The sequence below is a fragment of the Kogia breviceps genome, chromosome 1, assembly GCF_026419965.1.
Source record: "Kogia breviceps isolate mKogBre1 chromosome 1, mKogBre1 haplotype 1, whole genome shotgun sequence".
Classification (NCBI taxonomy): domain Eukaryota; kingdom Metazoa; phylum Chordata; class Mammalia; order Artiodactyla; family Physeteridae; genus Kogia; species Kogia breviceps.
Window position 1 is genome coordinate 200,657,925 of NC_081310.1, and position 21,412 is coordinate 200,679,336.

The 21,412-nt window shown below is 61.1% G+C and overlaps 1 protein-coding gene across 2 annotated transcripts in view; it reads right to left on the minus strand.

Annotated features, from left to right (window-relative positions):
• PRDM16 (PR/SET domain 16) overlaps positions 1 to 21,412 on the minus strand; it is a 328,213-nt gene that overhangs the window by 201,058 nt on the left and 105,743 nt on the right. For both annotated transcript variants that reach the window (XM_067018953.1, XM_067018961.1), the window contains exon 2: positions 17,528 to 17,877. In XM_067018953.1, the coding sequence (XP_066875054.1) occupies positions 17,528 to 17,877 (350 nt within the window). The remainder of the gene's footprint in view (positions 1 to 17,527; positions 17,878 to 21,412) is intronic.

Genomic DNA, 21,412 nt, shown 5'->3' on the forward strand with positions numbered 1-21,412 from the left:
CTCGCTCAGCCTGGGACTCGGGCATGGCTGTGGTCTCTCCCCAGCTGCCGGCTAAAGCTACACGGTAGAATCAGAGACCGTCGAAAACGCTCGTGCTCTGCCACAATTCTGTGCTGAGGAGCTCGTGAAGGTTTCCCAGAACAGGGGGTGTGAGGCTAGGCCCTGAGACACCTTGAAAGGGCCAGGACTTGCCATCTACACGGGCATCGTTCTTGCAGGGGCACCTGGCAGCCCCCCCCCAACTCCGTGGCAGGAGGGACACACGGGCTCCAGTTAGCAGGGGCACAGCCAGACTAGCCGTGATACCCCGAGACGAAGCCAGAGCGCCAACAGCCCGATTCCACTCCTAAACACCCACTCTCGGGCGCTGACCCTCGGGGACCCCCTCACGCTCACCGGACAGCCCTTCGGGGCCAACACAGGAGAGGGTGCGGCCGGGCTCGGGTCTGTGGGGGTCAGCGGGCTCTCCGAGGCCACCATCAGCAGCTCTGTGACCCCCGACAAGGTGCCTTGCTGAGAAACGGGGGACAGTGGAGCCGCTTGGTGGCGTCCGGGACACGAGCGAGGTGGGGCGGGCGCTGTGAACCGGTCCACGACTCCAGGAACCCCTGGGGGAAACAAGCACCATCGCGGGCTGGGCAGGGCGCAGCTGGGGCAGGCAGGGGTGGCGGCTGTGCACCTCGCTCCCTGCAAAGCCCCGGAGTCTGGAGTCGGGGCCCTTTGCGTCGCCCGGGCTTTCAGTTCCCCTACGAGAGGGTTAGCTGTGCGGGACCCCGAGGTTCCGGCTGCTAATCCGGCACATGCGGCCTGCACTCCGAGGGTAGCGTGGGCAGGGCGCGGCCGGCTCCCCTCGCCGTGGGGGACCGTGAAGAGCGAATCAGCCTCTCCAAGCGGGCAATTACCAGGGGCCGAGCCAGCCTGTCCTCGGCTCCCCCCGGAGGCACCCCAGCCCCCAAAACCTCACACATGCCACTTTCCTTTCATCTCCTCCAGGCCAGCCTGATAATCAGATCCTGCCTCGTTCCTAATCCTGATTCTTTTTAAAAAATGGATTAGGAAAATCTCATCTGGAAAATTAATTAATGTGTGAATTCAACAAATATTTACTGAGCGTAGCACTTTGTTAAGTATTTATTTTTTACATAACTTGTATGCTCCCCCCTCCCACGTTTGGTTGGCTGGTCAAGTTTCTGGCCGGTCCACGTCTTTAGTTCACGCGTTTAATCGCTACTTCCAATAATATGATTCTCTAATTCAACTATTAAGATATATTCTTGCATACCCAGTCGGCCACCAAAGCACATACTAAACCTCGAAATTTTAAGTGGAGACAGAAATCAGATGGCCTTGCCGGACGACTGGGGTCAGGCGTCCTTGGCGGCCACGGCCCCACTAACCCGGGTGACACAGCCCACGGTCCCCGCGAATCGCAGGAGACGGGGACCCTTTGGAGGCCCTTGATGAGGGCCCAGCAATTGTGTCTGCTGTCATCCCACCGCTGGCACTGGGGGTTATTTTCAATGCCCCATTTTCCCGTCCCCCTAACCCTCCCGTCACTGGCTGTAGGTAAGTACACCCTCCTAGAGCAGCCCCCGCCCCCAGCCAAACAAAAGTGAACTGGCCTCCTCTTTCCCCAAGAAAGGAAGCCGAGCCTTTTCATGGGCTGTGAATGGGGCCCCTCATTTAGGCCGCATTATACCCGGGCCTTCATTTCCCCTTTCCTTCTTTCCCGCATTCAGGGGGGCTCTGACTTCAACTAATTCAATAACAATCCCGCCAGGCCTTCCCAGCTCCCGACTCGGGAGCACATTGTCTGGGATGCAGCCTTCCCCTCGGCCGGGTCCGCTCTCCAATTAGCCAACTGCTGGGCCTTCTGTCCCTCCCCGCTCCGCCCTGCCAGCCGCTCATTTTTAACCATTTCCTTTTGAACCGGACTGCGGAGGGCCTTTGGGGGAGAGCCTGGGGCCGGGTCGGCCGAGCCGGGCTCAGGTCACACTCGTGCTGCAGAACCGGCACCGGCCTCGCAGAAAACGCGAAGACCGGGCGTAAGCGAGCAGCCGGGCTCTGCTGCCCCGACCTCAGCCCACGCCGTCCTCCTGGGCCGGCGGGGTGGCCGAGGCCTGCAGATGCTCCCGCAGCGTCGGCACTGCCTCGGGGCGGGAGGGGCCGGTTTGGGATCTTGTACAGCTTTGGTCCCGACGACCACTTTCTTCTGAAGTGTGCGACACTGCATCTTTGACCCCCAAGCCAACTTCTCCTGCTTGAAGAAAAAGCGCCCCGAGGCCCGCAGGGAGCCGCGTTCCCTCTGGTGTTTTCCGTCGCAGGTTCACGGAGTTCGTACGCACGCGCGCGCGCACACAACGGGGCTCAGCCAAGGCGGGGGGCGGGGAGTGGCCAACCCACTGCCCGTGCTTGTTTCACCGCTGTTACATCTCCGCACGAAAGGCGTCGGAACCGGCTAGAATGTCACCCTGGGCTCCGATTGGGTTATAGCAAAAGGTTGCCATCAACTAAACCCTCCTGGGCCCCCACCGCTCACGCTTCCAATGCAGGCGCCGTCCCTCCTGGTGTCAGGAGGAGACCTGGCCGGGAGGGTTCGGGCACCAGCGTCCACGCGGGGACACGGCACCGGGCGTGTGCCGTCGCTGGTTGCTCTCTCCTACCATACCTGGGAGTGATTCAGCCCAGGGGTTTGCTCTCCGAGGGTCTGTTATGAGCTGAATTGTGTCATCCTCCCCCCAGTTCACAGCTGAAGTCCTGACCCCAGCGCCTCCTAATGTGACCCGATGTGGAAAGAGAACTTACCGATGCAATCAGTTAAGAGGAGGTCATGCCGGGCTGGGTGGGCCCCTGGGACAGATCCTCCCTGAGAGGCCGCAGAGGCACCGTGGCCCTGCCGACATCCTGATCTGGGACCGCCAGCCTCCAGATTCTGAGAGTGGGCGTCTGGGTGAAGCCGCCATCGCTGGCTCTTTGCTGCCACGGCCCTAGGGCCCGGTTGCTGGCAACTCAGGGTGCAGCAGCTACCTCCTCAGTGTCACGCGCCCCAGGCCGTTCAGAAATATTGGCCTTGTGGACAATTGGCCTCAAGTAAAAATAATGGTGATGAAATGGCCTGCAGCCCCGGAGTCCCCGGGGGAGGCCGCTGAGCTCCGGGGCAGCAGCTCACAGGTGGGCGGGAAGAGAGCGGGTGATGGATGAGAGGACGGGGCAGGGGGGGGGATGGGGGGGAGGGGAGGAGGATGACAGGGAGGGACCGAGAGGACACGCTGGGGAGGCACAGCTCCCAGAGCTGCCTGCCCATACTTTGTCCACAAAGTGGCTCATACTTCGTCCACAGGCCGCCCTAGGTGTTCAGAAATACTCAGTATCCAATCGACCAATCGGCCGATTTGAAAACTGCCGTAGAGGGAGAATTCACCAAGGCCACTTTGGCCGTCACATCGTTATTTTCCAAGTCCTCATCATTTGCCAAATCCAGCGTCTGAGGAGCTGGGTGGAGGCGCCTGAGGTATACCTACTGAAGACCCCGCCCGCCCCCCACCCCGCAGCCGCCCCGCTTCTGTGTAACTTCCCGGAGAAACTTGGAGCAAACCAGGGGGCGGCTTTTGTGCAGCATCAGGAGGAGGCCAGCGCGGGGCCGGTACGCATTTGCCTCCGTGCATCTCTGTGGCTTCAAGGCTGGGTAACTCATCAGCGATGAGAAGGCCGTCTAGGGGGGCGGAGCTTCTCTGCGGAAAGACGGTGGCCAGGTGCCGGGGCCGGAGCCGCCAAGGGCCCCAGGCTGACCCTTCAGTCCAGAGGATGCACCAGCCTTGCCCACCCCAGGGAGCAGACTTTACAGAAATACGTAAACGCGACGGTTGCCACGTGGGGCCCACGCATCTCGGCCTGTGCTTTGAATGTATTGAAAATAGGCATTTCTTATTTCCAAGGGGTCCCCTGAAAGGGGCACGTTCGGGTCCTCCAGCGAGGCAGTTCGCAAGGCTGAGAAGACGCGTGTGCATTTCAGCTCACGGTGGAAAGAGAGAGAAAGAGTTCCACGGAAATTTTAACCACCGTGTTGGGGTGGAGGGATGGCCAGGGAAAAATTACCCACTTTTTTTTTCCCCCCGATCCAGCAAAGAAATCTCTCCCCCGCTCTCCACTTCCCCACCTCTTAGAGATCATAGTATTCAAACGACACGTGCCTTCAGGACAATTCACTTCAATCCTTGCTTCACAAGTGGAGAAACCGAGGCCCAGAGATGGGGGTGGCTGCTCGGGCCTCTGTCCGTGGCGCGGCTCCCCCTCGCCTCGTGACACAGACATCTCAGTAACCTGTATGTTTCCTCTTAGAAAACCTCATGAATTTATCTGATGTTTAAAACGAACAACAACAACAAAAGGCTGGACGTGGCCATTCTAACCCTCGTCTACTCAGCGTTAACGGGGCTGATGCCATCTTGATAACAGCATGGTAGGTCCTGGCTGTCCTGGGCTTTTGAAGGCACCTTGAGGTAAAGGATCCAAGAACTGTCCCAGCTCGCACGGGGCCAGGCAGCCAGCAGCCTTGCCAGGTCTCCCTGCATCTCCCCGAGTCTGCCGGATTCTCCCAGCGTGAGGGACGCGTCTGTTTCCTGGAAACGGGTGACAGGAACAAACCCCAGTCCAGGAGCAGGAGTCTGACGTCCTAGGGGGCAGCTGGAAAGCCCTCCCGACCCCCTACCTCCACCCTGGAGGCACAAGGCACTGGCGGGGGTCGGGGGTGGCTTAGGACAGCCGAGCCCTGGAGGGCAGTGGGCCCCTCACTGCAGGGAGCCCTGCCTGGTGGATGTGTGACTTCCGTGGACCTGGAAAGTCACGGCTAAAGCAAGGAAGCCAGAGGCGCTGGGTCGGTGCTCCGGCCTCAACCACCCCAGGGTGCAGAGGTGGGGAACCCTCTGGACCCAGCGCACCAGCTCGGATGGACTGGGAAGCCACACTCAGTAAAGGCGGAGGCACAAGTGGGTAGGAGGTGCTCACCCAGAGCAGGACATGCCCCATCCTAGTGGGTCCAGTTGGAGAATCAGCCTCCCCTGTCCCAGCACAGAGGACCCACCCGAGGGAGCCGCCGCGGGGACCGTGCAGCCCCGGTCCTCGGTGTCCCCAGGCCTCCCTGGGCCTGACCGGCCAGCTGTTTGGGTGAGCCCATCTTCAATGTATTTTATTTTATTTTTAAAATAAATTTTATTTATTTATGGCTGTGTTGGGTCTTCGTTTCTGTGCGAGGGCTTTCTCTAGCTGTGGCAAGCGGAGCCAACGCTTCATCGCAGTGCGCGGGCCTCTCACTATCGCGGCTTCTCTTGTTGCGGAGCACGGGGGCTCCAGACGCGCAGGCTCAGTAATTGTGACTCACAGGCCCAGTTGCTCCGGGGCACGTGGGATCTTCCCAGACCAGGGCTCGAACCCGTGTCCCCTGCATTGGCAGGCGGATTCTCAACCACTGCGCCACCAGGGAAGCCCTTCAATGTATTTTAGATTCCAAGAAGGATTAATAAATACGGAGGTCAATCCAAGAGAGACCTTCAAAAGTTGGGGAATTCTGGTGTTGTCTTCGGGCTGTCAATGGGCCCCGGGTGCCCGCAGGAGCCTCTGCGGTTGGGGCCTGGTGTGGACTGTACGTCTGTCTGGGTGAAGCAAGCGTGGGCGAAGGCAGGGAGTCCGGGCCTGCCGGGGTGTCACCGAGAAACTAGGGGCTCTCCCAGCCTCAGTCCTGCGAGGCCCTTCGAGGGCTTGCTGCCCCAAGGGGCCGTCCCAAGTCCTCAGGGCCGACTCAGAAGCCCCAGTGAGGACCAGAGTCCAGACCTCACCAGGGACTGGTCCCTGAGGGCTACAGGACTGACGGGGGCCGGGCAGCAGAGGCGCCGGAGCTTAGCCGGCCCAGCGGCCCTTGGACAGGCCAGGCCCAGGCTGGGCCACCCTCCTGAACACCAAAGCCGGTTCCTCGTGGGCTGGAGATTGCACCTCTCAGCCCTGGTGCTGCGTGTTCTCCATCCCCAGACGAGCTTTCGAGTCAGTGCCACGAAAGTCTTCCCCATGGCGATGCAGGCTTTATAGACAAGGCATGGCAGCCCCTGTGATAACATCAGTGGTATTTGAAGGCTTTTATCAAAATGCAAAACAGAGCCCTCTTCCGTCTCCCTCCTCAAAGGAAGGCGACGAGGTTCACCTCCCTGAGCTGCCTCCCCGGCGTCCACGTGGTCCCTCCCCGTCATCCTCCCCCCTCCTCCCCCTCCCCCGCTTCCTCCTCTATCCGCCCCCCACCCCGGCCTCTCATCCATCACCCGCTCTCCGCCCGTCCACCTGTGAGCTGCCGCCCCAGAGCTCAACGGCCTCCCCCGGGGGGCTCCGGGGCTGCAGGCCATCTCATCGCCATTATTTTTACTTAAGGCCAGCGTGGCTCACACTTGGTCCACAAGGTTTTACTCCGGCCCTGAAGGAGGCCGGGGCAGGGGGCTTGGCCACCTTGCCCAGGCCCCGCCACCTGCAGGCCTCACCCTCTCTGGCGAGCCCCATCCTTCCCCACGGCAACGCACAGCTCCCGTCCCTGAGGTGCGCCACTGAGAACGAACCAGCCGGGCGTCCTGAGCCCCGTCCACCCCCGCTTGGCAGTGCCCTCCCGGGCCTCCACCGAGTACCGGCTGAAAGGAGGGCTGATAAATTAGTCTAGAGGGAAACAAGGCGGCTTCTACTTGTAAAAGGTCATTGCGACTTTGTTCTGGGTGAGGGTTTATCTCAGCTGCCGCGGGGACAGATAATGCCTTGGGCCTAAATGGCAGAAATCTTAGCTCCACTCCTGAGATGACTGTGCTGATAAGCCAGAATGGACTTTAGAAAGATCTAAATGGGGAAGGAGTGGATGTAGGTATTTTGCAACCTGACTGAACGGGGATGACACAATGGGATGTGCAATTAAACTGGGCATCAGCCCAGAAGGCAGGAACGCAGACTGGAAGCCAGGCAACGGCGCTCCCCGTGGCCCCGCTCGGGGCCGGGGATCCTGGACCCGCCCGGGCCAGCCAGGCGAGGGGCACGGCCGGCATAGAAGGACAGCAGGACGGGAGCCCCGCGTGGCCTGGGCGCTGCTGCGGAGGCCGGTGCCTCTCCTCCAGCCAAGTCCCTGGAAGCACGGTGGCACGTGTCACAGGCGGACAGGCACACAGGCGAGCGGGGCCCGGCGCGCTGACTCCCGCGATCATGACAGGCATCCCGTCTTAGCGCGTTCCCCCGCGGAGGAGCAGACACCACCACCCACACCAATGCGCATCCTGCCGGCTGACTTAAAACAGCGCCTTTCCGACGTTTTCTTCACTGCGCTCTAAACAATATGGGGGCAGGGCGGGACGCTGCCCCAGGACACCGGCTCCGGTGGCCCCCGCGGGGCCTGCTGCCGTGCGCCCAGACTGACCTCTCACCCGGAGAGGCCAACTGGCCTGACCCGGCCTCGATCAGAGCAAACCCAGCCGCATCTCAGTGCCCGGCAGGGCCCCAGAGAGCGGAGGGAGCCCTGCACCAGCGCCGAGCAGAGCAGGAGAGGGTGGCCTGCCGGGGGACCCTCGGCAGCTGCCGGCCCTGGACGGGTGGTGAGTGGCTGCGTCGCCCTGGTTTCTGGCTGAGGCCGAGGTGGCCTGTGACACGCTGAGAGCATTCCTAACGTGGGGATGACCAGCCCACAGAAATTCCCAACTCGAGAGAACCTTTGATAAGCAGGTCTGGCTGCGAGGTCCACACCCTTGTCCCGTGACCCAGGGAGAACTTTTATGGCCTGTGAGGCCTGGGATGCTCATCTGACCCAGCAGGGAGGGAGGCCCGGGGAGGGGTGCACGGCGGGCCAGCCAAGGCCGTGCTGGGTGTCCCCAGGGAGCCTCCCTGGCCAGGAGCTGCCGGCTCCCAGGAGGGGCCACCCTCCCGGCCTGTCCTGCTCCCAGCGAGGCCGCTGCTGGGAAAGTACTTGAAATCATCTGTCCGCGTATATGAGCGACACTGCAGATGCCTCAGGCTCAGCGGGTGGGTCCCACCACTTGCTTCCTGCCTGGGGAAGGCGGGTTCAGCCCAGAGAGGAGGGCGGCCAGAGGCAGCCCGGGCCAAACCTGAGAGCCACCCCCGCTCGGCCGGCGGTATGGGTGCAGACGGAGGAGGCTGAGGGGTACATCTGAGCCACTCCACGCCTTACTGGTCCCCGTTCCCCTGGAGGAGCTGGGGCCCGGGCCATCACCCTCTGGACAGGGTGGTGGGGGTGGAACGCCCGCGTGGGCTGGGGGCTGCTCTAACTGCTGGCAGCTGGCGCGCGGGGCCAGTGCGGCTGGCCCAGTCTCCGTTCTCAGCATGCGTTGGCTGCATGAACTACAGGGGCAAGTGGCGAGGCAGAAGGATGCCGCCTGGGGGTCCCCTGTCTGGTCCCTCGCCCCATGTGACCCTGTGGGACCCCCTTCCCTTTCTAAGGCTCAGGGTTCCCACCTGCACAGTGAGGGGGAGAAATGGTGGTGCCCCAAGTAATCTCCAGGCACGACACAGACGATCGGTGCCCGGGAAGCCCCCCTCCAACCTTGACCATCAGGCCATGCCCTTGGGAGGGGCGTCAGGTCACGGGTCAGTCTCCAGCGGGCTCCCCTGCAGAGGACAGCAGTGCCAGTGGCCAGCTGTCAGGGTGCGGTGGGGTCGCTCCGGAGCTCCGCCAGGAGGACGGTGGGGCCTCCGGGCTGCGCCTGGCTCCGGGGTTGGGGGCAGGGGCGGAGGGGTTGCGGGGGCGGGAGCAGGGAAATCCACGGTAAGCCCCTTTCTTGGGGCTTCCACCCGGGAATGGAGACCTCCCAGTGGCCCCTCTTCCACTGCTAAATAGAATGCAGATTGCTGGGGACCCCCGTCGGAATTCAAATCCACTAGGTAAGGGTGGGGCCCTGAATCTGCATTTTGAAGGTGACTGTGGGATCCTCAGCACCATCGTTTGAGAACCACAGCTCCATGGGACCCAAGCCTGAGGTGAGCAGGTAGAAAAGATTGCCTTTTAGATTCCTGGACTTTGCCCCTCGCAGGCTGATGGCCTAGGCTGGGGACCCCATGCTTCCTGCCTGAACACGTCCCCCACCCCCAGCCAGGTCCCAGGTGCCCTGGGACCAGCTCAGGATCCTGGCTCCAAAGAGGCCGATGGCTGTGTCTGGGGTCCGGAGAATTCCACGGCGGGGCACCCGAGGTGGGGACACTAATGCCTGCCAGGCCCTGCTGAGGTCCATCGGGCTGGGATTTGGGATCTGCTTACGGACAGGACGAGGACCACAGAGTAGAACGCGCCTCGCGTGGCCTCCGTGTTCACACAGCAGGTGCCTGATGAATGCCAGGCCTTCCCCTCTCGCCCACGCTTTTGGGCCACAGAGCAGCTGCCCGGGTAGCCTGCCTCGGCCTCGCCAGCCCTGCCCGGCACAGGGACCCAGGTGCCTTTGTCACAGTCCCTGAACGTGTGAGCCCCATTTCCCTTAAAGAAAAAGGAGGGGGAAGGCAGGAAGAGGTGACAGAGCACCCCCATTCTTGCCAGCTTTCTGGGAGCCAGTGGTCCCCTGGGGAGGCTAAGCTGCCACCCGGAGGAGAAGCCATTTTGCCCTCCTTCCACCTTCCCGCTCACTTCCTTCTGACAAGCCCAAGGCCATTTCCACGTCTCTGGTCCACAGCAGCCCGTTCCAGGGTAAGGGCGGGCTTGTTGTCACTGATGTGAGTGTGTGTGTGTGAGTGTGTGTGTGTGTGTGTGTGTGTCTGTGTGTGTGTCTGTGTGTGTGTGAGAGCGTGTGTGTGAGCGTGTGTGTGTGTGTCTGTGTGTGTTACAGATGGTAAAATACCATTTAAGAAGTTGGTATTCATGGACGTCTCTCGAATATGAAAAGAAAATATTTATTTCCTTTTTCGCTTGTGAATCAGAATATGCTCTATTTAAAGAAAGTACCCTCTGCTGGACTGTGGCTGAGTTATTACCCCTTAAGGAAATAAAGAAGAGCTACCAGGGAGGTATTCTTAGTCAGCTCTCTCCTTTTTCCGAAAATTCCTTATATACCCGTGCCTCGGAGCTGGGCCTAAGATAGTGCAGGATTTCACGGCATTCTTGGGCTAAAAACGTCTGGACCTGATGTCACGGTGCTTGGGAGAGATGGCAGAGGGTCTGCGCTGGGAGCGGCTCCCGAGGAAACGAGAGGGCGTGGCTTTCTGTGTCCCCAGCCCCGCTGCACAGGCGCACCCAGGCCGCCTCCCAGTCGGCCCCGTTCCCACAGGACAGCCCCTCTCGTCGAATCCGGGTTCCTGTTTGACAGCCTGGGAAGAGGTCCCCCAAACCTGTTACCATCCAGCTGTTTCCACGGGGTGTGAACATTCACCGGGCGGCAGCTCACGACTTTGGACGCTTTCTGAATACACACCCCCAAACACATTCAGAAAATCATTCCAGGGGGACAAAAAGGCCCTGCCATGTTGCTCGGTCTAAAATAAAATTCCAGACCACGCAGAAGGAGAGTCAGCGTCAGGGGCGAATTAGCCATCTGGGCAGAGGAAGGCAAAGTAAAGGGAGACTCCGGGATCCCGTGTCCCTGGCGGGGCGGAGTGGGGGAGCGGGATGCTGCCGGGATGGCCCCAGTGTGTATCCTGTGCCACGGAGAGAAAGGACAGAAAAGGTCTGGGACTGAGAATACCAAGCCCTGTGAGTAAGGCCGCCAGACCAGCGAGAGGCCCAGCCTTTACAGCTGAGACCGGTCCTGGCCCCCTTCCCCAACAGGCTTTCCCGCACAGCTGGAATTCCAAGAGCAAACACAGCAAGATGGTCTAAGAGCCAAATACAAAGAAGCAAAGAGGCATGCCTCCGGGCAAGGCCGCAAGAGCACTTGCCGCGGGCTTCAGGGTGAAGAATGCACGGAGGAGGCTGAAGTGTGATCCTTGCACCAGGACGAACGTGGAAGAGAGAGGGTAGGAAGCGTGCTCGTGTGTGTGTGTGCAGCACGGAGCACGGCCACCTGTACTCGGGCCGCAGGGGTGGCTCTGGGACAAGCCGTTCCCTGCAGTAGCATCGCCTGCTGAGTATCTAGATGCCCCCAGCGACCCAACCCAAATCATCTCCCTTGCCTCCTGGGGCCCCTGGCGCAGATGCTGGAGGTCTGGAAGGATTCCCCCCTTCTCTTTCTTTCCAGACTGGCTCTTCTCACCCCCACGGCACATTCTAATTTCCTAGAAGTTTTCACAAACCCAGTGCTCAGGGAGGTTTGTTGGGACTTTTGGTTCAAAACCAGGACAGGGCTGGGCAAAGCAGACACGGCTAGTCCCTCGTCTGGCCAAAGCCTGGCGTCTCTTGGGTGGGATCTGGGCACCTGTTTTTCTGATGCTCCAGGCGATTCCGTGTGAGGCCCTCGGATGGAGACCTCTGCTCTCAGGTCTCAGACACCCGGGAAACATCTGAAGGACAGTCTTGACCTTCAAGCACCAGCTGTCACATTTCGCTCTGCAAACTTGGCAGACGCTGTCTAGAGCCAGGGCTTGCCCCTCCTCCCAGGCTGCGTGGCCCTCCTCTCGGGGCCACCTGGAGCAGCGGGGGGCTGCTGAGCCCAGCTTTCCTCTCTCACCGCCCTGGGGCCACAGGTCCATCCACGGGGTGGGCTGCGGCTGAAAGAGCCGGGGATTCTGTGGCTGTCGGCAGTTCCGGGCCACAGAGGAGGTGCCCGCCGGCTGGACACCAGCTCTGCTTCCACAGAGCTGCTGGCAAATGACATGCCTGCGGGTGCAGACCAGCCGCTGCTGTTGTTGCTGTTTCTCCTGGAGGATGAGCACCTCCTTCCTGAGCGTTGAGGTGCGGCCAGGCCTGGCCGTAGGGGCGCTGGCTGCCTCAGTCCTTTTGAGGCCAGACGGGCGCCCACAGCGCCAGGAGGTCAGTGCAGGGGGCAGGGCGCTGGGAAGCTCAGGCTTCCGGGGCTACCAGGCGCATCCAGGATCTTTCAGGTGACAAAAGTCCAGCACGCGTGTCTGTCTCCAGCTGGACGGGATTTCTCGTTTGGTCCTCATGCGGCAGGGACTAGAGGGAATCGAAGCCCATGCCCCAGAGCCTCGGGAACTCTGTCCCGGGGGTAGGTGGGTGCTTGGTTGTAACAGGAGTCACTGCTGCGTGAGCCCAGGCCTTGGTGGCCTTGGGGACAGGGAGCCCCGGGGTGTTGGTGAGTCGTGGTCGCGTTCAGGGGCGTGGTAAGTTCAGCAGGAAAGAGGACACAGCGTCCTGGCGGCCAGAGCGTGAGGGGATAAATGCAGGAGGGGAAAGAAGTGCAGGCCCGTTCCCCACGGAGACCTGGGGCTCAGATTGCGGCCGGCGCTGAGGTGCCCGCGTGACTGCCCCGGCCAGGCTGGGGCGGGTGCCAGGGCGCAGAGGCCAGCCCCACCCCGGAACTCCTGCCCCTCCCCGTGCCGCATTGCATTCGGTCTCAGCCAATCTTACATTATCAGCAGTGTCTCCGAATCTGAGCGGGCAGGGCTGGGTAGCAGCTTTTGCCTGGAACATCCCCTGCCCTAGCATCTCTGGATGTGCTGGCAGCCCGTGGTCCTCGGGGCTGGCCGGTGGGTCCTGGCCCTCGCCAAAGCCATCCAGGAGGGAGCCCTAGACCCCAGAGGAGCTGGCTTGGGGGCCGTGTGATGGTAGCACCCGAGAGACAGGGCGGCCTGAGGCCTTGGGGCTATTTCCCTGTGACCCTGGAGCTTCCCACAGGCCCAGACACGGCCATTTGTTGATCGAGCAAATGAACATGTATATTAATATTCAGGAACCACAGCCAAAGGGATGAGGTAATCCACTCAAGTAAATTCTTTAGATAATTGAAACCCCATCAATTCACGTTCACGTTTTCCACCAGCTCCTTAAACAGAGGCAGATGCATTTTTTTTCGACAGATGATGCTTGAGTGCCAGCTACAGGCTGGGCAAAGCTCTGGGCACCAGAGAGCCTGCCTTTCGGAGGGAGACAAGTGCTCCACCAAGAAACAAGCAGAACCAGGAGCTTTCGGTGTGAAAATCACTCCTGCCACGTCCCTGTGGAGACCCGCACGGCCTGCCCCAGCCCGGCTGCACAGCCGCGGACCCCGCCTCGGGGCCAGGTGGCACCTCTGAGGAGAGAGGCCTCCACGGCCCGCCTCCCTCTGGGCTGTCACTTGCAGCCACCTCTTAATTAGCAAAATAAACAGCACGGTGATAAATGTCATGATTTACTCCACAAATGACCAAAATCATTGTTTTTCAGACCCCGGGGCAATACAATGCAATCACTGGGTGATTTATTGGGGACAGGGCGAGCGGTGGCCGCCCCAGCGGGCAGGCTGTGTCTGGGGGGAGGGGGCCGGGAGTTCGAGCATCCTCCCGGGCGCGAGGACGGGCGACCTCCCTTTGGGATGGAGCCCATGGGGGCCGTTTCCACACACCCCACGCTCCCATCTGTGTCCAAGGATGCAGCTGCCAGGTCCGGGGAGCGCGCGGAGCCCATCTGTGCTTCCTTCCAGAATGACAGGGAGTCACTTCCTGGTGTCCCCCAAAGCACCCGGTGGGAGTGGGGGAAGGTTTAGACTCCTTGAATGTTCCTGATGCCCGTGTGGGGAGGAAGGCAGATGAACAGCAGGAGGAGGGTTCCAGCCACGGGGCCAACACACACCTTCCCTTTTTTTTTTTTTGGTACGCGGGCCTCTCACTGTCGCGGCCTCTCCCGTCGCGGAGCACAGGCTCCGGACGCGCAGGCTCAGCGGCCACGGCTCACCATCCGCTCCGCGGCACGTGGGATCCTCCCGGACCGGGGCACCAACCCGCCTCCCCTGCAACGGCAGGCGGACTCGCAACCACTGCGCCCCCAGGGAAGCCCGCACCTTCCCATTTTGCTCAAGTAGAATTCCTACTTGAAACAAGGCTGCTGCTGCCACCTTGACCCTGAAGATGCCAGGGCAGTCATGCTGCCCCGGCAGGGACAGAAGCATCGTGTCCCCGGAAACCGTGTGCACCACAAAAAGAGAAAAGGAGATGGGACCCTTGGATTTTAGTTCAATGGAATGGTCCACGATAGGAATTCCGTTCTCTGAGTAGAAGGAAAATTGTTTCCATGGTGTCCCAAAAGGAGGGTAGGAATAATCGGTTTGACCTTGATTTTGAGCCCGTCCTCCGAGGGACACCCACCCTGTGTCTGCGAGGGGCTGTCTCTGGACCCCCCTCTCCTGCTGGACCCCAACTCCAGACCCCACAAGAGCAACCACACCCCGAGCCCGGCCAGGCCACAAAACGCATCCACCACGCTGCACCCCTCGGGGATCCAGATCTATCCAGGCTCCTCCTCAAAGTTCCTTGGCCACCTTCGCTAGAATGTCATTACCTGTTCTGTCTTCTTCAGGAACTAAATGCCGTGTAAACTGTAGTAAAACCGAATCAACCTGATTTATGAAGCTTAATTACCAGCAGGAGGTTGAACATCGACGCACACAAAATTCGGGACCGGACTGTAGGCCCTTGGGTGTTGTCCCCGGGGCCTGCCTCTGACGGGCCTGCGTCTGCCCTGTGGCCTCCCGGGCTGTGACACTTCGGCCCCCACCTTTTCCGAGTGATTGTCTAGGTCCGCAGGCCTGCTTTGGGCCGAGCTGACCGCAGGCCCGGGGACAGCGTCCCGGCAGGAGCATGCGGACGTGGTGAGCTGCCTCGCTTCGGGACTCCGGGGCCCGCTGGAGGCCCTTCTGCGGTCCAGAGCCACAGAAAGATCCAGGCTCTGGAGCCTGGGCTTCCCGCTCCTAATCTCGAGCCCTGTTTGCAGCACAGCAAAGGCGAGGACCACGCCTGCCCTCGAGGGGCCCCTCCTCTGGCCCAGGCGCCGTCACACTCGAGCAGGGCACAGAAACACAGTGAAACATCGGCCGCCTATTTCAGGATGCCAGCGAGTGAGGCTCTTTGACTTCCACCCCAGAGACCCATGGAGCAAACCACCTCGACCTTATGATTTATTTCAAGCAAAATCGGGTTCACCCTGATTTTGGGGGCGCCTGCTTCCTCCTCCCCCTCCTTCCAGCCCGATTCTGCCCTTGGGGCTCGACCACAATGACGGTGACACAAACAGCTGCTCACGACCGCATTGGACGGGACGGGACAGGAGGCCGCGAAGCCCAGAGCAGGTGGTCAGGGCCCGAACTCGGCGAGGAAACAAAGTCAGATCCCGCCGGCGCGTCTGGAACACTACGTGAGGACGTGGACGGAACGATACGTGCTGGTGCCGGGGGGAAAGGTGGCGGTCAGGTCAGGGCCCCGGAATCGAGGCGCTGTCTGGGGGAGGTGCCGTGGAGGGGGGCGTTCCCACACGTACACGGAGGACAAATGATATCGCAAAGTCAACAGGCGCCGGGCAGATAACAGCCACGGCCCGTACCAGGCCCGGCACCCAGGGTGGCGGCGATACGGGCTGTTTCTTTAAAAATAGAGCAAACAGAGGCCTGCATCAGAGCAGACAAGAACCAGGTTGCCTCAAGGTCATCCATCGCACTACCCGTAGGGTCTGTTTACCCTGCAGCGTCTGAAGGCACCTCCTAATTCAATAGTCCAGGCCTTTCTGAGCACGCGACACAACACCCCTAAATTCCTTCCGAACAGCCAGGCGGGAAGGACAGGACGGGCCGTCTGCAAAAAGCCACTGAACAGCCCAAACCTCTCACCTGTCACGTTGTCTGAAGATGCTCTCCTCGGCCCAGTGAGGGCCACCGTGTTGGTCTCTGAAGAGCACACGACCTGCCTCCAGGAGGCCCGCACCTCCCAACTCCTCACCTCCCCCCTCACCTTGCTCCCACCGGGCCGGCCGCTTCTGCAGGTGACCCGACCTTGAGAGGCACACACGGCGTCAGGCGCCTGGGGACAGCAGGGGACGGGCCGGCCTGCACAGTCCAGCTGGCCAAGCTGCGGCCTCCCCAACTCTGGGCTGTTGTGAATTCTGGCTGGCCTCCTCTTCCGTCCATCTGGTCAACCCACTACCCCTCTAAACCTTCAAACTCTACAGAGCTCAGGTTGTCAGCTGGCACCCGGTAGGGGGCTTCTGTGTCCCCTGATGTCTACACTCCATGTGCTGTCACAAGCCACACTCCACCAGCTTGCTGGAGAGTGGGGGCATCCTGCGTTCGGGGCACCCCCATGCCCTTGTGAAGGGCATGGCGTTCTCAGGTCTGCAGCCACTGCCACCGGCACACACACCGACTCAGGCAGCCTCTTTGACCTTTACGGAGGGTTTCCAAAGCTGACGGGCCCGGGGGAGATGCTCAAGGGCTGCTGGGGGTCCAGGAGCCTCCCAGGGGTTAGGAAGAGGCCGTGCACATCTCCAGGGAGCAGCGGAGGCTCCAAGGCAGCCTTCCAAGCTGTAAAGACTCATGAGAGGGGAAAGACAGATCCCAATTCGCCCCTCGCTGTACACAGAACGCCGAGACACACAGTTGGGGAACTCCTCCAAAGCCACGGAGCAGCCGCGGGGAGTCGGCTCCCCTGACCCCCGCTGCCCTGGTCCGCTGTAGGGGGCACGGCTGCACGCCACACAAGGCCCTCCTCCCTCCTTGGACAGCGTGCCCCTTCCTAGAACTGACCTCCATCCAAGCACTTTTAGACGTTGTGAAACACCCAGAAGGAATCTGGGTTGGCATTTGCATTTTCCGTCCAGGCGGGGTCCCTGCCAAAAATACCACCGAACATTGGCCGTGTGGAGCCAGCAGAAAGGCTGCGACCAGAGGGGAGAGCGCTTCTGTGGGGCCCACGGTCCTTATGGGACCACCTTGAAAGCCGCCCCCTCCCACTGGGGCCCGAGCAGGATGCCTCCAGAGGGAGGGCTGCCTTTGGGGGTGTCAGCAGCCGCCCCCGCACCTAACCGGCCTCCCTCTCCTGACCGCACACGGGCTCCAGGACCAGCGAGCCAGGCCCAGATGGTCAGGGAAATGTAAACCACAAGGTGCCCCTCTCTGTGCCCACTCATCTGAGAAGTGAGGGCTGCTCTTAGGGGGCCAGCTGGCCCGGGCAGCCCGGCAGGAGGCCCTCGGCCCGGACGTGCCTGGGGCATCTGTGACAGCGCGGCCACCGGGCGCGTCTCACGAGCCGCCCCCGGCTGCTCCTGCCAGGAGGTGAGCCCCCACCTGAGGGGCTTTCCCGGGAGCAGAGGCTCCTCCGCTGGGAGAGCCCAACCATCTCTGAGGTTCCGCTGAGATTGCAGCCTTAGCACCTAAGATCCAGATGGGAAGCTCGGGGGGTTTAAGACATGAGCTCATTAAAGACACATTTCCGGGAAGCGAGCGGGCACAGAGGACGGGGGCTGCCAGGCAGCTACGAGGCCCTCTGGTGTTTTCGGAGTCGCGTCATGCGAGCCGCGGGATAAACTAAGCCTGGGAAATGTGACATTCGAATGCTCTCTCCTACCCAGTCTCCCGCCCCCGGCGGCTCAGCTCACCCGGCTTTATAAATAGATGGAACACGAGATAAATGGCCGCGATCAATCACCCCGCACGGCAGAGCTCACCTCCCAGCTGAAGTCCACCTCCTTCAGCGCGGCCCGGGGCGCCACCACGTACGGGCCGAACCGCTCCCCGGCCTCCATCTTCTTCTTGGCCCAGATGCCCAGGCCGGCCCCGGGGATGGAGGACTCACGGAGCTCGAAGTCCGGCGGGATGGGGATGTCCTCAGGGATGTAGACGGGGGCCTCGTAGGGCGAGCCTTCCTTGGGAGTGAAGTCCTCGCTGGTGGGGAAAGGGGACGGCGGCCCCATGGGGATGGGGGACATGATGCTGTCCTCGGTCTCGTCCTCGGCACTCTCGCCAGCCAGCAGGTCGGGGTCCGGCCCGTACATGTTATTTACAATGTCGCCGTCACCTGGAGGAGACAAGGCAGCGTCAGGCTCTGCAGCTCGGCTTCCCAGGGTTCAAGGCTCGGGGACCACCCGGGACACGGGCCAGAACAGAACCAAGGGCGCCAGAGGCCCAGGGGTCGCCCAGCCGCCACCCCTGCCTGGGAGGCACGGCCTCTGCTAGGGGCTCCCAGGGGACCGTTCCAGCAGCGTCTCGGGGAGGGGGAGCAACACAGAGCCGGGGGGGGGCTCCCCGAGGCCCCGGTGGCAGCCCGAGGACACACCGGCCCGTTCTGCGTTAGGACAGGGGGGAAGGAGGTGCCCACACTCCACAGGTCGGGGGCAGCGGGGGCAGCCGACACACCAGACACCCAACCGGGGGCTGATGGTGAGGCATTCCTTCCGGAACCGCTTTGTGTCTGCGGCCTTGGAAATTAGGGAACGGGGGCAAGTCCCAAGTTCGTGGGAGGACTCAGAATTTGGGTTACTGTGAAATTGGACCCAATACCTGGGCTGCTCTGGGCAGCTCAGTGGGGTCGGCTGGGCCCCGGGGAGCGTCCCGGAAGTTGCCGATGAACTCACGGCAGCTTAGGACAGAGGCCTGCTGAGGTCGTGAGGACGGGACCCATGGGGTGGCAGGTCATGGGACGGAGCAAAAGGGTCCCCAGCTCGTCTGTCTGCTGCGGGCCTTCCTTCGGGGTCCAGCCCAAGAGGCAGTTGTGCCCAAACAGTGCCACCTAGAAGTTCACCCGAGGGTGGCCCTAGGCACGGAAAAGATAATAAAGAGTGGGCGGGAGAGGGACAGGGAGAGCAAGCGGGTCCAACAGCCAGGAGACCAGCTTCACTCCTCGGTGTCGACCCGAGAGCGGAAAAGAGGGAGGCCGATGGGTGAGGACGCCCAGCAGCCTTAACCCACAGCCCCCCGAGCGAGGAGCAGCCCAAGTGTCCGTCCACAGGGAGGGGGGTCAATGCGTGCGGCCCATCCACACGACAGAAGATTTCTATTCACACAGAAAAGAGAAAAGGATCACCGACACGGGCGGCAACACGGGTGAGCCTTGCAGATATCCCTCAGAGCGAAGGAGGCCAAACACAAAAGGGCACGTGTCCTCCGACTTCATTTATGTGAAACGTCCGGAAAAAGCAAATCCACAGAGACAGGATCCATGTTGGGGGGGAACTGAGAGTGACCGACTGACCGGCAGGTGGTCTCCTTTGGGGGAAGAAAATGTTCTGGAAGCAGGTGGAGGCGGCGGCTGCACATCCCGGTGACCGCGCCCCACGCCCCTGAATTGTGCGCTTGAAAAATGGCTCCTTGTTATATGCTGTGAGTTTCACTCCGTAAAATTAAAGAAGTCAGAGGAGAGTGAGAGGAGGAGAGGGGAGGCCAGGGGTGGGAGGCGCGCGGGCGGATTGCTTGTGGCTCGGAGCCTGCTGACCTCTGATCTAGATGCTTCTGCCCAAGTCCCTCCTTCTGGGACTTGAAAACCTTCGAAAGTGACCCAAACGCCGTGGTCACTTTGGCCCTCGTCTCGCGGCCCCCTCCCTGCTCCTGAAAGGGTCGCCTCCAGGGAGACGGGAACTTTTCAGTACAAGTAAAACGACCTCAGATCCAACGGAGAAGTAACAAAATGTTTTCTTTCAAAAGAAACCAAAGTCTTAAAAAAAAAAAAAGGGTGGGGTAACACATTTAATTTAGCAGTATTCACAGAAGTAATTATTATGCTTTATGTGGCCAACGGTTCCTTTTTTTTTTTTTTTTTTGCAGTACGCGGGCCTCTCACCGTTGTGGCCTCTCCCGTTGCGGAGCACAGGCTCCGGACGCGCAGGCTCAGCGGCCACGGCTCACGGGCCCAGCCGCTCCGCGGCACGTGGGATCTTCCCGGACCGGGGCACGAACCCATGTCTCCTGCATCGGCAGGCGGGCTCTCAACCACTGCCCCACCAGGGAAGCCCCAACGGTTCCTTTTTAATTGACTCGTAGGATCCTTTCAAAAATGCAACAACAGAATGGCACCTATTGCTCCCCCATCATGGGGACCCGAGGCTGTTTAGGTTTGAGAGAGCACCCCAGCCCTTCCTGGGGCTGTGTGCGCACCAAGGTGCATTGCAGGGCTAATTAACATGCCACCTTGTCACGTGACCTGGTGACTGCACAGAGCTCCCAGCAGACTCAGGTAGGCCCCCCCCACAGCGAGCTCCCTGACCCCTCCAGGGTCTGATGCCTTTGCTCCCGGGCCGGCGAGGAGTCCAGCTCTGTTCGTGGGAGGGTGCTGGGCAGAGAGCAGGGACGTGTCCCCATCCCATGCATATCCATCTCAGGGCTCTTTTTGTTTTCCTGGGTTGTTTTTTTTTGTTTTGTTTTCTTTCTGTTCGAATTCGCCTTCCCAAAACTCGTCACCTACTGGAGGAAAATCAACGCTTGAAGGGCACGTTTGACTGACTGGCCAAGCAAACAGCTTAGGAGAGAAAGGTGGTGTTTCCTGCTGATTAAAGGCGTCGCCCACCTCCCACCTTCCGCAGTCACCCAGGTTAAGTGATTGCCGGGAGCCGCCAGGAAAGCCCAGGTCCCGTTCGGCTGCCCCACTGCCGGTGGGGAGGGGGGCCTCTGTTTTCAGACGTGGCTGAGAGGAGGCCTACGGGTGCGCAGAAAACATCTGGAGAAAAGGAGGCGCGCTGAGCGGCCCCCCAGGCCCTGCAAGAAGCAGGAAGCAGCTCGGATGCTGCTGGAGCCCGTGCAGGCAGCACAAACCGTTCCCCTCACGCCGGGTCCCCGAGCAGCTGGGAGGCTGGATGGAAAGAGCATCCTCCCTCGGCCCAGTGCCCCACAGCCAGACGGCCCTCGGGACGGGTGGCCCAGAGGAGCCCCTCAGCCCGGGCTGGCGGGCACTTCCAGGGAGGGGGCATCATTGCCCCCAGCCCCCACCCCTTGCCACCCAGGCCTGTGACCACCGTCACATTCCCAGCCAGTGCTCTCTGGAAGGGCGGAATGCAGTGCCAGGAACATGAGCTTTTTATGACCTTGGGAATGTAGGCTGTACCATGGCATGTTATTTACTCGTCAGGAGACCGAGGTCCTTCACTGGGGTTTGTGGTAGTTTCAGGCTCAGGGTTCATGACTGAGTCCGTCATCCCCAAAGTTTCTCCCGGGAGAGCCACCGAAATAATAAAAACAGGGAGGAGAGGGGAGGGGAGGGTGCAGGCAGCGACAGGAGGAAGAGGAGAGGCACGGAGCGATCCTGAGCCACGGCCACGGCGGTCAGGCCACGGGGCACCTGCCACGGGGGCCGGGGCCCGGCCAGGGCGGCAGGCTCTTGGCGAACTTCCTGCCGAAACCCCGCTGGTGGCTTGTCTGCCCTCTCTCTCACCCAGATCCCTAAAGCCGCCCCTCCACCCCCAGAGAGCCCCATCCAAACATAAAACCCGCGGCCAGGATTTTAGGGTCTGGAGAGAGAGAGAGGAGGTCCCAATAAGCACCACTGTGCCCGACTGGCCGGGGGCAGAGGCTCCCTCCAGTACCGTCCGTGGGGCTGGCAGCCCTGCCATGGCTAAACGAGCAGT